A 16,016-nucleotide genomic window follows, 5' to 3' on the forward strand; every position below is an offset into this window, starting at 1 on the left:
CGTCATGGCGCGGCGCTATCCCGAGGAAGGCAAGCTCTCGTCGCTCTACGTCACGGGACCCGGCGCGCTCGGCCGCGCGGCGAAGGCGCGGAGCGCCGGCGGCGACGTCGCCGCGCCCTGCGGCTGGCGGGCGCCCCACATCTTCCACACCGTGTCCGAGCGGACGACGTCGCCGTCCCAGGACCCCCACGCGCGCATCGAGAACCTCTTCGCGCAGGACGGCGCGCTCCGGGACAGGCTCCACGACCGGAGGCACGGCGAATCCAACTACTACGGGACCTTCTGGAAGAACCGCGACATCTACAACCCGGGGTTACGGTAGGTCCGTCTGCTCGGCGAGGACGTACCGCCAGGACCCGACGACGGGGAGGAGCCCCGCGGCGAAGCCGACGTCCTGCGGGCACACGTCGAGCCCGAGCGCGGCGCTCCGCGCCGCGAGGCCCGCGATGATGACGCCGAGGGCGAGAAATCCGCCCTTGGCGACGGTCGCGAGCGCGTTGGGCACGCCGCTGCGCGTCGCGGCGAACGTGTGGCCGCCCTGGGTGCTCACGCCCGCGAGCCACGCGGCGGAGAGCACGGCCGCGGCGAAGGACGGGTCGCGGAAAAAGTCCATCTCGTCGGTGGCGACGTCGTCCGAGACCATGGAGGCCAGCGTGTAGAGCGAGTCGATGACCTTCTGCATGTAGCTGTAGAGGAAGAGCACGGCGACGTCGCCGGAGAGGGCGAGCTGGTCCTCGACGCGGTTGTCGGCGGCGACGGCGACGCGTCGTCGCGGCGGCGCGAGGCGCGATCGCTGCGGCGCGACGAAGGCCGACGCGCACTGGAGCGCGACGAGCATGAGCGCCCTGCGGCGCGCCATCGGGCAAGGATTTCCCACCATCAGGAGGTGCACCTCGTCGGCACCTCTGGCCTGTATCCGCTCGACGATAGCGCTCGGTTATAGACGGCCCTCTCGGGCTGCGTCGGCATGCCGTCCGAGGAGAAGGACGAGGCGAAGGACGAGTCGAAGGACTGCGACGCCATCGAAGAGGAAACGCCCGCGCCGGCGCCGCCGCCGACGGACTGCACCATCGTCGTCGCGGGCCTCGCCGACGACGTGAAGCTGAGCAAGGCCGCGGCCGTCGGCGAGGAGATCTGCGCCGGCGCGACGGAGGGCTCCTACGCCCTGAGCGTGCTGCCCATGCTCGAGCCGGACTGGGAGGTCTACCTGGCCGAGAAGAACGTATCCGTCGGCGGCAAGTGTAGCGGCCACGCGAAATCTCCGCTCGTTCTGATCGAGTGGGAGGGCGCGTTCCACTACGTCGGCGGCGACCGGGAACTGGAGGCGCTGGCCACCGAGGAGCTCGGCCGCGCGCCGGCGCCGCCGGACAACAAGGCGCTCGACGCGTCGACGCACGCCCGCTACCTCGAGATGCTCAACGCGACGGGCCACCAGTTCGTGTTCCTCGACGTCCAGTTCAACGCGAACACGCAGAACAACAAGCCGCGGAAGGTCGTCCTCGAGCTCTACAACCAGCTCTGCCCGAAGACGTGCTTCAACTTCCGCGCGCTCACGACGGGCGAGCTCGGCAAGCGCGAGGCGGAGTGCCACGGCGAGAAGAAGGAGCTCCTCCTCCACTACCGCGGCGCGCCCTTCCACCGCGTCGTCCCCGGGGGCTGGGTCCAGTCGGGCGACATCTTCGACGGCAGCGGCGGCTCCGCGAAGATCGTCGAGGACGCCGCGGACGAGAACTTCGCCGTCAAGTTCGACGCGCCGGGCGTGCTGGCCATGGCGAACGACGGCGCCCACACGAACAACACGCAGTTCTTCATCACGCTCAACGCGCTCGACTGGCTCGACAAGACCGCGGTCGCCTTCGGCCGCGTCGTCAAGGGCATGGCCACGATCCGCCAGATCGGCGCGCTCCCGACGAAGAACGAGCGGCCCGTCGACGACTGCAAGATCCACAACTGCGGCATCATCAATCTCAAGGACGGCTTCGGGCTGGGCTAGGGGGGTCTTCGTAAACCTGGACTGCACCTTTGAGTCAACTACAGCTGGCTCGAGGTGCTGCACAACCCGGGTACCCAGATCGATCCCTAGCCCAAACTGACAGTTCGTCGCGTCGACGCGCGCGCAGGGGCCGCCGGGAGCCAGTCCGAGCGCACGCACAGGTGGCCGAGAGCTAGTCCGAACGCACACGCCCGCGCTCGAGCGCAAAACTCGCCGCCGGGAGCTCACGCCCGCGCTCGAGCGCAAAACCCGCCGCCGGAAGCTCGTCCACGACCGCGAAAAGACAAATAGAAGAATGGTCAAGACCGAAGCATCGCAACCGGCGCGCCGCACGGTGCCGACGAACCAGGAGATCATCGAAATCGACGACGACGTCGCCATCCTCGGCGTCGAGAACGAGTGCAAGCTCCCCCACGCGCGCGGCGACTGCCCGAAGCACAAGTTCCAGGTCGGGAGCCTCAGCGTCTGCGCCGGCCACTGCGCCCAGTGCTACTGCTACGTCTGCGACGCGCCGGCGGGCGACTGCAAGTCGTGGGGCGCCCACTGCGTCGCGCACGCCGGCTCCTCCTTTTGGCAGAACGCGCGCGAGAAGGCGAAGAAGAAGAAGGCGAAGCAGGCGAACGGCAAGCAGAACGGCGCGCTCCAGTCCAAGTGCGGCTGCGACCAGTGCGCGGTCCTCGCGGAGTGGCTCGGCGCGTCGTCGCGGCCGCGCGTGCTCTACGTGCGGGGCCGCGTCGACAAGGACTGCGTCGCCGCGTCCGCGGCGCTCGAGCCGGGCTGCGTCTGCTACAAGGTCGCCGACGACCACGGCCGCGCGGCCCGGGACCTCAAGATCGTGCGCGCGGCGGCCCCCGGCGCCGCGCTGTCGCTCCGGTTCTGGACCATGGACGTCGACACCTACGGCGGCTACGGCGGCATGTTCCACAACATGTACGGCTCCGACAGCGACGGGCCCGACTCGGACGACGACGAGGAGCACGTGACCGTGGACCGCGACAACGTCGTGACCGTCGCCCACACGTGCGCGACGTGCGGCGAGCAGGTCGCGGCGCACCGGAGCAAGGACGCCTGCGAGGTCTGCGGCATGCACCGCGGCGGCCGCGGCGGCTGCGACCGCCGGCTCGAGGCCGTCGCCGGCGCGCCGCTGCTGGGCCGGCTCGACATCGCCGTCGAGATCAAGGCCGACGATCCGCGCCAAAAGGGCGACTACCAGGAGAACTGGGCGGCCAACCCGGGCTGGCGCTACGACGAGCGCGCCGCGGCCGAGGGCGCGTTCGCGCGCGTCATCAACGAAAAGCCGAGCGTCGTCTGCCGGGCCATCGCGAACGGCCTCAAGCAGGTGGTGGGGGACCGCAGCAGCAGCTTCTACATCGTCGACGGGACGGTCGCCGCCGACGACAAGAAACGGGCCGCGGAGCTCTACGAGCTCGCCGAAGACATCTTCACGAAGCCGTCCTGGCAGGGGCCGGGCGCGCTCGTCGCCAAGGTCGGCGCGAAGATCAAGCCGCGGCGCAACGCGTCCGACGTCGTCGCGCGCGGCGTCGTCACCATCGCCTTCTACGTGGGTCCCGAGGGCTTCAAGCTGCCCGCGGAGTGGAGCAAGTCGGGCCGCGGCAAGGTCCGCCAGAGTCGGCAGAAACGCGTCGACATCCTCGCTGTCGCGCGCGCGCTCGGGGCCGCGGACGTCGCCAAGCACGCGACGGGCCGCTTTCGCGACGACGACGACGAGGCGCTCGACTGGGTGGCGCCGGACGCCGCGGACGGCGAGCGGCTCGTGTCGTCGCGGAGTTCCACGGCCGGCGGCTGGGCGTCGACGGACTGCGGCCTGGAGGCCCTGAGCCTCGGCGCTCTCAGGGAGGAGCAGCGCGCCTTCGAGTCCCCCCGCGCGCGCCGCGCGGGCGGCTCCGTCGGCGGCTTCCTCGGCGACCTCGAGAACCGGGGCCACGCGGAGCACGAGGCCGAGCCCGCGGGTTTGTCCGTGCGCCTCCTGCCGTTCCAGCGCCAGTCCGTGCGGTGGATGCTCGACCAGGAGCGGCTCCCCGGCGGCGCGAACGCCCACGTCTGGGCGCCGCTCGCGCCGGGCCTGCTCTACAGCCCCGCGCTGAACACGTGCAAGCGCGCGCCGGCGGCCGGCGACGCGCCGGGCCCCGCGGGCGGCCTGCTCTGCGAGGAGATGGGCATGGGCAAGACCGTCATCACGGCGGCGCTGGTGTTGGCGAACCCGGCGCCCGCGGACCGCGACTCCCAGCAGTGGGCCGACGCGTGGGCGTCCGCGGCGACGGGCGGCAAGACGCGGGCGCGCGGCACGCTCGTCGTCTGCCCCGTGTCGCTCGTGGGCCAGTGGGTCCAGGAGGCGACGGAGAAGATGGAGGCCGCGGCGCCCAGGGTCTAACGCTACTACGGCGGCAGCCGCATCACGGACCCGGAGCAGCTCAAGGACTTCGACATCGTCGTGACGACCTACGCCGTCCTCGCGTCGGACTACGCGGGCAACACCAAGGAGGCCAAGGCCTGCATCACGAGCGGCCGCCGCTGGACGCCGCCCCTCGAGCGCCTCGCGTGGTGGCGCGTCGTCCTCGACGAGTCCCACACGATCAAGGGCGGCACGACGAAGCAGAGCCGCGCGTGCTGCGCGCTCGCGTCGCCGCGGCGCTGGGCCGTGACGGGCACGCCCGCGAACGGATCCCTCGCGGACCTCGCGGGCCAGTTCAAGTTCGTCGGCGTCGACGCCTTGTCCGACCACGCGAGCCTCGAGAACGTGCTCGTCCGGCCGCTCCAGGCCGCGGGGTCGCTCGACAACTACGAGCCGGGCTACCCGGCCGGGCCCGTGTCGCTGCTGCGCCGCCTCGTCATGCGCCACGCCAAGGCCATGACCTACGCGTCGTCCGCGCGCGAGCTCCTCGAGCTGCCGCCCATCGCCGAGAACGTCGTCGACGTCGTCTTCTCCGCCGAGGAGCGGACGGCCTACGCGGCGCTGGAGCAGCAGGCCGTCGCCAAGGTGCGCGCGCTCGAGCTCGAGGGGCCCGCGGCCGTGCGCAGGGCGACGTTCTACCTCCACGCGCTGCTGCGGCCCCTGCGCCAGGCCTGCTCCGGCGGCGCGATCCCGACGAAGCTGCCCGACCGCGGCAAGGAGGCCGTGTCCGCCGCGGGCGACTCGTCGGGCGCGCCCATCGAGATCGACGACGACGACGAGGAGCTCGGCGCCGCGTCGACGGCGTCGGGGCCCGTCATGCGGTCGAAGCTCCGCGCGTTGATCTCCAAGCTCGTCGACGTCCGCGACGACGACGACACGGCCAAGGTCCTCGTCTTCTCCCAGTTCAACCGCACGCTCAACTACCTCATGCGCGAGCTGCCGAACTACGGGTTCGACTTCCGCTGCATCACGGGCAGCATGTCCATGGCCGCGCGGAGCCGCGCGCTGGCCGACTTCCAGCAGTCGCCGCCGACGACGATCTTCCTCCTGTCGATCCGCGCGGGCGCGTGCGGCATCAACCTGACGCAGGCGAACCACTGCGTCATGGTCGAGCCGTGCACGAACGTCGCCCTCGACCGCCAGGCCATCGGCCGCGTGCACCGCATGGGCCAGCAGCGCGACGTGACGATCCACCGCCTCGTGCTCCGCGACTCCGTGGAGTCGCGCATGCGCGACCACCTCTACGGCGCGGAGGGCGCCGCCGCCGCCGCCGTCGCCGCGGCGCCCGCGCCCGCGCCCGCCGCCGGCGACGACGCGAAGCCCGACGTCAAGGCCAACGCCGTCATCGACCTCGCGGGCTCGGGCTCCGTGCGGAGCGACAACGCGAAGCTCGACTTCGACAAGATGAAGCTCCTCTTCGGCGTCGGCGCGACCAAGGCCGCCGCCGGCGACGCGCTCCCGGCGGCCGCGGCCGCGGCCCAGAAGCGCGCGGACGAGCGCGCCGAGGCCGTGCGCGCGGAGTTCCAGCGCAAGCGCGCCGAGGAGGCCGCCGTCCCGGCGAAGAAGCGCGGCGCGCCGGCCGCGAGGGCGGCGCCGGAGCCCGCGGCCGCGCGGCGCCGCGCGGCGCCAGCGGCGCCCGCGCCCGTCGCGCCCGCGCCCGCGCCGGCCGCGCACGGCCACGCCACGCGCCGCCGCGGCCCCGTCGCGCCCGCGCCGGCCGCGCCCGCGCCGGCGGCCGCGCCGCTCATCGTCCGCGTGCCCTACAAGCGACGCGCGGCGGAGCCCATCGCGGCCGCCAAGGCCAAGGCCGCCAAGGCCCGGGCCGCCAAGGCGACGCCGGTCAAGGAGGCCGTCGAGGCCGAGTGCCCGGCGACGGGCGAGGTGCCGTCGCGCGCGGAGCCCGCCGCGCCCGCGCCCGCGCCGGCGGCGCCGACGTACGACTACGCGCCCGGCGACGCGATCGAGGCGCGGTGGAACGGCGGCACGCACTGGCACGCGGGCACGATCGTCGCCGTGAACCCGCCCAAGACGAAGAGCCGCGACCCGACCTTCGACGTCCACTACGACGACGGCGACGACGAGCCGCGCGTCCCGCTCCACCTCCTCCGCGCGGCGCCCAAGGCCGCGCGCGCCGCGGCCGGCGAGGCCGCCGGCGCGCCCAAGACGAAGAAGACGCGCGCGACCCGCGCGGCCTAGAGCCGCATCCACCGAGAAGCATAATGGTGATTTTCGTGTTGAAGTGCAAGCCTCTTTCAAGCACGGCTTCAGGAAGCCTCTCGCTCGACGATGGCAGCCCTCGTCCTGAGCCTCGTCGCGCTGCTCGGCGCTGCGGCGCCGGATGCGCCGCGGGTCCCCGTGCAGGTCTTCGAGATGGCGCAATGAGGGCCGTGCGGCGAGTTCAGCGCTAGCTGGGACTCGCAGGTCATGCAGGCGCCCGGTGTCCCAGACATCATCGACTTCGAGACGTGGTTCTTCCTGCAATGGCGCGGCGCGACGCCGGACTGCGGCGAAGATGCGGGGCGATTGGGCTGCGGCGGCGCGCTGCACATGCTCTGCGCGCGGCACATCACCGGCGACGCGAAGGTCTGGTGGCCCTTCGAGGCGTGCGTGATGGCGAACCAGACGGCGATTCCGGGCAACGCCGGCGAATGCGCGGCGGCGCACGGCGTCGACGCGGCGGCGCTCGAGGCCTGCGCCGGCGGCGCCGCCGGCGACGCGCTGCTCCGCGAAAGCGCGGCGAGGACCGCGGACGCTTCCGTGGGGCGGACGCCGTGGCTCGTCGTCGACGGCGAGATGCGCATGCCCGCGGAGCTCGACTACCTCAAGATGGTCTGCGACGCCTATAACGGGACGAGGCCGGCGGGCTGCCCGTAGCGCCCCCCGCGCGGCGGCCGCGGATGACGGCGCGCGCGCGCCTCCGAGGGGGCGAGCGCGCGCCCGAGACGAGTGCGGGCGCGCCGGGAGTAATGGCATATGAAGACCCCCCCCCCGGGCGGGGATAACTTGCTTACCTGCGTCCAGCTAGATCCCCACCAGAAGGAGAGAGAGGCATGGTCTTTACTTGCCAGGCCGGATTTCCTGGTCGTAGTCGTAGGAGAACTCCTCCGGCGTGGGCGCCTCCTCGGTCCCGGCGACGGCGGCCGCGGCCGCGGCGGCCGCGGCGCTCTCGAAGACGCGGACGCGCGTCGTGTAGCTCTTCTCGATGCCGAAGCCGGCCTCCTCGCGCACGCGGTGGAACGCTTCGATTCGCGTCACGACTTCTTTCCGGCCGTGGGACACTTCGAGCTCCGTCGGCGGGATCTCGGCGCCGACGGGCAGCGCGCGCGCGCAGAGGTCGCGGAGCGGCGGGACGCGCCGGCCCGCGAAGACGTAGCCGTCCTCGAGCGGGTAGCGGCCCAGGGCCGCGCGGAAGCGCTCTTCGCGGTCGCCCGGCGACGCGTCGCCGACGGCGCCCGGGACCTGGCGCGCGGCGAGGCGCTTGTAGGACACGTGCGGCCCGCAGAGCTCTCGGTGCGTCTTGCCGTAGACGTCGGCCTCGACCCACGCGCGCTTCTGGCAGTGCTTGGAGCAGTAGGGCGTCACCTTGCACCGCGCGCAGCGCAGCGTCGGCCACCGCGCGCAGCCCTCGCGCGCGCACTGCGTCGGCTGGTACCACGCGGCGCCGCGACCGGGCCCTCGATCCTCGTCGGCGAAAAAGTTGCGGAGCGTCGCGTCCTCCGCGCCGCGCTGCGCCTCCGACACGAAGGGGCCGACGTACGCCGGCCCGCCGCCGGAGCCCCCGAAATACGGCGCGGGCTCCTGCGTGTGGTAGCCGTAGCCGAAGTTGCCGAACCAGCACCGGCACGTCCCGGCGGCGGACTCGTGGCCGTAGCCCGAGTGGCACGCGCAGTCGCCGCAGACGCCGTAGCCGCAGTCGACGCAGTACTTCTCGACGGCGTAGGGCTCGTCCCGCTGCGCGCACCGGCGCGACGCGCATTTCAGGCCCGACGGCCAGGCGCCGGCGCAGGGCTTGACCCACGTCGCCTTGCCACCCCGCAGGAATCGCGGCGCCTCCGCGACGACCCACGCCACGCGCACGCACGACGGGTCGCTCCGCGTGACCGCAGGCCCGCTCGTCCAGCCTTTGAGCTGCGAGAAGCAGCGATACGTTCGTTGCTCGGCGGCCACCGGCGGCGCGTCCTGCATCACGACGAAGTTGGACTACTAGTAGTTATTGAAGGGGACGCGCGCTCGACTGCGTCCGTCCGGGGAGGGGATGCTGTCAATGGTAAGACCGGAGAGCAGCCGCCGTGAGAGCTTCTTCAACATGCACGTCAACGTTACGCCACCTAGGCCCACTTGCGGCGCTTCATGCGGCGCTCCTCCTCCTTCTGCTTGCGCTCCGTGTGGCGGATCCACTTCTCGACGTCGTTGGTGTCGACCTCGAAGTCCTTCTTCTTGTGGAGGCGCTTGATGACCTCCTTGGGCGAGAGCGCGGGGATGTGGACGATCTTGTCGAGGGACTCGTCGCCGTCCGTGATCTTCACGGCGTTGCGCTCGCGCTGGGGCACGTGGAGCGCGCGGCGGCAGAAGGCGAGCAAGGCCTGGTTGCACCAGCGGTCCTCGATGGGCGCGCGCAAGCTCACCATCGCGCAGTAGTCCTTGACGTCGAGGACCGCGTCCTCGTCCTGGCCCGGCTTGACGATGATGCGCAGCAGCACGCCGTCGCCGATGGGCTCGCAGATCGAGTCGCCCTCGGCGGCCTGGCAGAGCGCGTCGAAGTCGTCGTTCTTGGGGCCCACCGCGGGGTCGTAGAGCGGCTTGTTCGCGCCGCCCGCGGCCGCGCCGCCGCCGGACACCTCGGGCGGCTCGTCCCACTGGCTCACGCCCGTGGCCTCGTTGTACCAGTAGGCGACGCCGCCGTTCTCCACGCGGCGCCACGCGTGGCCGGGCAGCACCTCGCCGGGCTCCGCGGCCCGCGCGGCCGTCTTATACGCCGACGCGACCTCGAGGCCCTTCTTCTCCTCCTCGGCGCCGTAGGCGACCTCGCAGGGCAACGGGTCGTTGAAGTACTCCGGCGGCGGGCTCTTGCTGCCGAAGCCCGGCTCGTCGCCGGGCGGCGGCGGCTCGTCCTCGTCGTCGTCCTCGGGTTTCGCGACGCTCGGCAGCACGGGCGCGGGCGCGAGGCCCGGCGCCTCGGCCGGCGGCGCGAGGGCCGGCGGCGGGTTCGCGGACATGGGCGGCGGCGGCGCCATGGTCTGCGGCGGCGGCGCGAAGCCGCCGGGCGGCGGCGGCGCGAAGCCGCCCATGGGCGGCGGCGGCGCGCCGCCCATCGGCGGCGGGGCGAAGCCGCCCATCGGCGGCGGCGGCACGCCCATGGGCGGGCCGCGCGGCGGGAACCCGCCCATGGGCGGCGGCGGGCCGCCCATCGGTGGCGCGTACATGGCTGCTTGCGAGAGGCCGCGGCGAGGCCCACCTCGAGCTTCGACGAGATGTTTACCCTGTTGAAGCCAATATTGATCCAGGGTTGCCGCGGCGCCAAGGGGATATAAATCTAGAGGCGGCGCATATCAAAGCTCTCAACTTGCCGCGCTTTGGAGCAACAGTTGAGAGCACCGCGTCCTTCTGTGCGAAGACTTGTCCCACCCGTGGTCTCGAGCCCGAGATGGCGACCCTCGCGGCGTGGCTCTGCGGGTCGAGCGACAAGCCCGACCGCTTCGCCCGTCCCGACTACACCGTGGCCTTTGGGCGCGACTACGATTCCGACGGCGAGGTCCCGCTGGAGGCCGTCGCCGCGTGCTGGGGCTCGAGCGACATGGTCGCGGCGTCCTGGGGCCAGATGTGCGCGGCGAATTTGGACCTCGAGCGGGAGACGCGGCGGTGCCTCCCCAAGCTGCTCGCGGAGGCGGACGACGACGCGGCCGACGCCGCGCGCCCCGCGAACTGGCCCGCGGACTACGTGCTCGACCTCGCGCGCGACGACGGCTCCGGCGCGGCGCCCACGCCGGCCCCGGGCGAGTCGCCCCCGGAGCGGCCCGGCCGCCGGGTCCGCGGGGGCCTCCGGAGCGACACGTCGTGGCAGACGCGGTCGCGGTCGCGGCCCCCGGCGGCGGCCCGGGCCGCGCCGCCCGCGCCCGTCGACGTGCGCGCGGGCAGCGACCGCGCCGCGCCGCGGCCCCGCGCGCGCACGGACTCTGGCTCGCGCCGCCCGAGCATGGTCAAGGCCTTTTCGGCCGCGGTGCACCACGGCAACGACGGCCCGTGCTCGCCCGCGGGGGCCGCCCAGCGCCGGCCGTCGAAGCTCGAGGCCTTCGTCTCCGCGTTCCCCGCGGGCGACGCGAGCCCGCGGCCCGACGCCTACGTGTCGCCGCCGGACTCGCCCTTCGCGGCGCCCGCGGAGCCGGCGCCGCCGCCGCCGCCGGCCGAGGCCCACTCGCCCGTCGACTACAGCGCGGCCGTGAAGCCGACGCGGTCGCCGCGGCGCAAGTCCGCGGCGCGGCCGAGCATCGAGAGCCCGCCCGCGCGGCCCGCCGCGGCGACGCCGCCGGCGGCGTGGAGCCTCGACGACGCGGACGCGCCGCCGGCGCCGCCGGACATGCGGCCGCCGGCCCCGAAGCGCCAGGGCAGCAAGCTCGCCGCCTTCGCCGCGTCCGTCCCCGCGCACTAACACGTGTCCCGCCCCTGGGAGATCTTCAACATTCGAGTTGAAGGTGCAACCATTTGCCGCAGATGATATCGATGGACGCGACCTTTTAGAGCCCTGCGTCACCTGCAAGAAACACCATCCGCGACCTCTTGCTAATCGCGTCACCTGCACGAACACCTAAATGAAGGCCTGCCTCCTGTCGCTCGTCGCCGCCTGCGCGCTGGAGCCGCCGGCGCTGCCGCGGCCGCCGACCATCAGCGCCGCCTTCGACAGCGGCAACGTCGAGGTCGTCGACGTCGCCTGCGGCGACGGCGGCCACGAGTTCCGCCTCAAGATCCGGCCCGACGCCTACACGCGCTTCACGGACGAGACGGCCCACTTCCAGTGGTTCCACTTCCGCGCGTCGGGCGTCCGCGACGCGCGGTGCCGCTTCGTGCTCGAGAACGCCGGCGACGCGCGGCGTCCTGTGGTCGTGACAATGTTCGAGAGCCTTTGACCGGGATGAGAAATCGTCACCGTCGTGCTTGGTAGGCGACGCGAGTTACACGCCCGGCTGGGAGCACTACAAGACCGTCGCCTCCTACGACCGCGAGGACTGGTGGCGCGTGGCGTCGACGACCTACGACGGCGGCGAGCTCGCCTGGGAGCTGACGCCGGAACGAGACAGCGTCTGGTTCGCGTACTTCGCGCCCTACTCCTGGGAGCGGCACGAGCGCGTTGTCGCGGAGCTGTCCGCGCCCGGCGCGCTCGGCGTCCATTCGGTCATCGGCGAAACGCTGGAGGGACGGCCGCTGGACATGCTCACCTTCGGGGACGGGCCAGTGACGCTCTGGGCGACGGCGCGGCAGCACCCCGGCGAGTCCATGGCCGAGTGGTGCGCCGAGGGGTTGATGCGGTTCCTCAACGACCGCGACGATCCGCTCTCGCGGCAACTGCGGCGCTACGCCACGATCCGCGTCGTGCCGAACATGAACCCGGACGGCGCCGTCGCCGGGTACCTCCGGACGAACGCGGGCGGCGCGAACCTGAACCGGGAGTGGGCGTCGGGCGTCTACCCGAACTACGACGCCCCGACGCTGGAACGGAGCCCCGAGGTCTACCACGTGCTCAAAGCCATGGACCACTTCGGCCTCGACGCGCACGTCGATATCCACGGCGACGAGGCCATCGCCGCGAACTTCTTCGCGGGCACGGAGGGCATCCCCAAGTGGGACGACTCCCTAGCACACCAACTCGCGACGCTCTCCGACGCGCTCCTCCGCCGGTCGCCCGACTTCCAGGTCGGGCTGGGCTACCCCGTCGACGCGCCGGGCGAGGCGAACATGGCCGTGGGCTCGAACGCGGTCGCGCAACGGTACGGCGCGCTGTCCGTGACGCTGGAGATGCCCTTCAAGGACACGTCCACGCCCCTCGACGCGGCCAACGAGCGCGACGGCTGGTCGCCGGGCCGCGCGGCCGCGTTCGGCCGGGCGCTCGGCGCCGCGCTGCTCGACGCGCTGCCCGTCGTGGCCGACGCGCGGGGCCGGGCGCTCCCCGACGGCGCCGCGCCGCCGCCGCGGAAGACGGGGGGCCTGGATGCGCGCGGCGGCGCGTCCGTCGTCGACCTCGCGCGGTCCCTCGACGACGCGCGGGACCACGAGGCGGTCGCCGCGCTCCGCGCGCTCGACGCGCTCCCCGTGCCGCCCAAGGCGACGATCAAGACCATCGCGCGCCACTTCACGAAGCTCCGCAAGCACGCGAACCCGGCCGTCGCCGGCGAGGCCAAGGCCCTCATGGCCAAGTGGCAGAAGGAGGCGAAGTAGGGGGGGTAACCGAGGCCTCAACCCGCGTTGGCCGGCCGCGCTTGCTCCGGCGCCGGCCTTTGCCGCCGTCGTCGTCGTCGCCGTCGCCGTCGCGCGGCGCCGGCGCCGGGCGCCGGGGTAATTCGGGGCAACGCCGGTCTACCCCGGACAAAAGATTGTGCCACATCTCGATGGATGTCGAAGACTTGAAGAACCGCGGGCTAGCTCAGCTCGCTCGGCTCGACGAGTTGACGCCGGATTCGGCCGCTTGAAGCGCGCGTCGACTGCCAGCGGCTGCCAGACACACAACACCCACAGCTCTGGCCTCGAAAACCATGTGCACCGCCGTTTCGCGGTCCTGGGGCGCGTCCGCGGTGCGCTCATCGATTCACGTTACGCAGAGCCTCATGAAGAGCGCCGCGCCGCCGAAGCACGATCCCCGCGGCGCCGGCGACGCCGGCCCCGCCGCCCGCGCGCCCACAGTTACAAACACCGCCGCCGTGCGATCCTACAGCCGCGGCGCGCGCGCGGCGGTCGTCTTCGTCGTCGGCCTCGTCGCTTCTTCGGTGTGCCGCGCGGCGCGCGTCGAGGTGCCGCTCATCCACGACGTCCTCGCGGCCGTGAAGACGGCGCGGGAGGCCGGCGAGGAGCTCCTCGCGCGCGGCGCCGCGGCGGAGGCCGTGGACGTACTCGCGGCCGCGGAGAAGCGGTGGCGCGCGCACGAGCACGCGTTCCGCTCGGCCGTCGGCAACCGGGAGACGCTCCAGACCGCGCCGGCGCGCTGGCGCGGCGAGGACGCGTCGGGCGAGCTCCTCGCCGTCGCCTTCGAGGACGCGCAGCACGCCGCGATGCACCTCAAGGCGACGCTCGGGTCCGCGCTCGTCGAGGCGGGCGACGCGCGGGCCGCCGTCGGCCACCTCGGCGTCGTCTGCCCGTCGCTCTGGTTCTACGCGCGGCGCAACGGGCCCGGCGAGGAGCACATCCGGGGCGAGGTGACCTGGCTCCGCTGCTACGGCGACCTCATCGCCGCGCGGAGGGCGCTGGGCGAGGACCGCGAGGTCGCGGTGCTCGAGCGCGACGTCGTCACGCACTCGACGCAGTGGCTCCGGAAGAAGCGCGACGAGCGGCCCATCGACCGCGCGCGGCGCGAGATGAGCGCCGCCGCGGCCGCCGGCGACGCCGCGGCGACGGCCGACGCGGAGCGGCGCCTCGCGCGGCGCCGCTACGAATTGGAAATTCGGTGGCCGCGCGCGTCGCCGTTCCTGCGCCGCGGCTTCGGCTCGGGCCAGGGCGACGGCCCGGGCAACGCCGCGCGCGCCGCGCGCAACTCGCGGCGCGTCGCGACGCTCCGCTGGCTCTCGGAGCTCTCGGCGCTCTCGGCGCCGGAGCGCCGCGAGACCGCGCGCGACTACGGCCGCGCGCTCGCGCGGGCCCGGGCCGTCCGCGTCGACGTCGACGCCCTCGTGCGCGCCTACGTCGACGCCGACGACTCCCTGGCGCGGAGCCGCCACCTCGGCAAGCTCCGCGACGCCGCGACCGAGGCGACGGCGGCGATGCTCCCGCCCGAGGACGGCGCCGCGGGCGGCGCCGCGGACGAGGAGGCCGAGGAGACGCTCAACTACCGCGCGGGCGTCGCGCTCGCGGCGCTCCTCAAGACGTCGGGCGCCGAGAAGCTCCGGGCCATCGTCGACGGCGCGGCCGCCGCGGAGCAGAACGCGACGGACGCCGCCGCGTCGGACGAGGACGCGCCCGACGCGGCCGACCCCGCGCGCCACTCGCGCGCCTACCTCGCCCTCGCCGACGCCTTCTTCGGCGACGCCCCGGCGCGGCCCCAGTTCGGCCGGGCCTTTGCTCGTTTGGTCGCGGACGAGGTCCGCCAGTACGTCACGGTCGTGGGCGAGGTCCACGCGCACGGCTGGGACTGGATCCAGGAGGAGGTCGCGCGCCTCGAGGAGGACCAGCGGCGCTGCAGCCTCGCCATCTCGCCCGTCGCGGGCCCGCCGCCGGGCTTCCTCTCCCGCTTCGACGTGATCCACGTCGTCGCGCAGCACCGCCAGGAGTCGAACCGCCGCGCGCAGGAGGGCCGCGCCTTCGGCGCGCGGGCGCCGCGGTCGTCGCGCCGGCGCCGCGAGGCCGCGCCCCTGTTGGACCCGACGCTGGCCTTCGTCCTGGGCATCGCGCTCTGCGCGCTCCGGGGGTCGCAGCTGTTGCGGGAGCGGCGCCGCGCGAACGGCGACGGCTACGCGCGGCGGCGGCCGAAGCGGTCCCTCTCCGAGCACGCGCGCGACGTGGTCGGCGACTTCCTGCTGGCGCTCGCGGCCTTCGCGGCGAACTACGCGTCCCAGCTCCGCGCGCTCGCGCGGCCCGCCGTCCGCCGCGCGGGGCCGTTCAAGCGGCGCGTCGCGGCGGCCGCGGCCGCGGTGGCGGCGGCCGTCGACCGCGCCTTCCCGGCGACCGCCGACGACGACGAGTCCGACGACGAGTCGGACGACGACGACTCGCGCGCGTCGGCCGCGGCCGACGACGCCGCGGCGCCCGCGCCGAAGAAGGTCGAGAAGCCTGCGGCGCCCGAGAAGCCCCGGGCCGCCGCGGAGAAGAAGAAGCCGGCCCGGGCCGCGCCGGCGAAGCGGCCGAGCGCCGCGGAGCTCGAGGCCGAGGCCGCGGCGGCGGCGGCCGCCGCCGAGGCGGCGAACGCGACGCTGGTCGCCGCGGCGTTCGCCGACTGCGACGCGTCGGACGGCGGCGACGCGGACGAGTGGCTGCCCGTGCCCAAGGGCGGCCGCGTCGTCGCGCCGGGCCCGCGCATCGTCGAGGCGTCCGCGCGCACCGTGACGCCGCCGCTCACGCCGCCGGCCGCGCTGGGCTCGCCCAAGGCGGGGCAGCCCGTCGAGTCGCTCCTCGAGCAGACGCGCCGCGCGGCCGCGGCCGCCGACGAGGCCGCGAAGCGCCTCGCGGCCGTCGCGGCCCAGTCCTGCGCCGTCTCCGTGACGTCGTCGAGCTCGTCGAGCTCGTCGTCTTCCGGCGCGCCGCCGTCGCCGGGCCACGCCGCCAAGAAGGCCGGCGGCGCCAAGGCCGCCGCGGCGCCGAAGAAGGTCAATCCCCTCAAGCTCGCGGGCCGCACGATCAAGAAGCGCGAGCCGCGCCTGCCCAAGCTGCCGTCGACCGGCGCGGGCGACGACTCGGCGGCGTCGCCGAGCCCGTCGT

The 16,016-nt window shown here is 73.7% G+C and overlaps 4 protein-coding genes across 4 annotated transcripts; all 4 read left to right on the forward strand.

The window, feature by feature from the left end:
* Positions 1-1,411: 1,411 nt before the first annotated feature.
* On the forward strand, positions 1,412-1,993 carry AURANDRAFT_19187 (hypothetical protein; the record flags this gene model as incomplete). Its single annotated transcript, XM_009033980.1, has 1 exon — positions 1,412-1,993. One exon carries the CDS (start codon positions 1,412-1,414, stop codon positions 1,991-1,993), a length of 582 nt encoding a protein of 193 aa, XP_009032228.1.
* A 2,395-nt stretch (positions 1,994-4,388) lies between these two features.
* AURANDRAFT_18376 (hypothetical protein) lies at positions 4,389-4,739 on the forward strand (the record flags this gene model as incomplete). Its single annotated transcript, XM_009033981.1, has 1 exon — positions 4,389-4,739. A coding segment is annotated over one exon (351 nt), but the record flags the coding sequence as incomplete, so codon positions are not given.
* A 693-nt stretch (positions 4,740-5,432) lies between these two features.
* On the forward strand, positions 5,433-5,636 carry AURANDRAFT_17580 (hypothetical protein; the record flags this gene model as incomplete). The annotated part of the gene is made up of 1 exon (XM_009033982.1): positions 5,433-5,636. A coding segment is annotated over one exon (204 nt), but the record flags the coding sequence as incomplete, so codon positions are not given.
* A 5,576-nt stretch (positions 5,637-11,212) lies between these two features.
* AURANDRAFT_18992 (hypothetical protein) lies at positions 11,213-12,833 on the forward strand (the record flags this gene model as incomplete). The annotated part of the gene is made up of 2 exons (XM_009033983.1): positions 11,213-11,464; positions 11,538-12,833. 2 exons carry the CDS (start codon positions 11,213-11,215, stop codon positions 12,831-12,833), a joined length of 1,548 nt encoding a protein of 515 aa, XP_009032231.1.
* Between the last annotated feature and the right edge of the window lie 3,183 nt (positions 12,834-16,016).

The sequence above is a fragment of the Aureococcus anophagefferens genome (genome assembly GCF_000186865.1).
Source record: "Aureococcus anophagefferens unplaced genomic scaffold AURANscaffold_1, whole genome shotgun sequence".
Taxonomy (NCBI): domain Eukaryota; class Pelagophyceae; order Pelagomonadales; family Pelagomonadaceae; genus Aureococcus; species Aureococcus anophagefferens.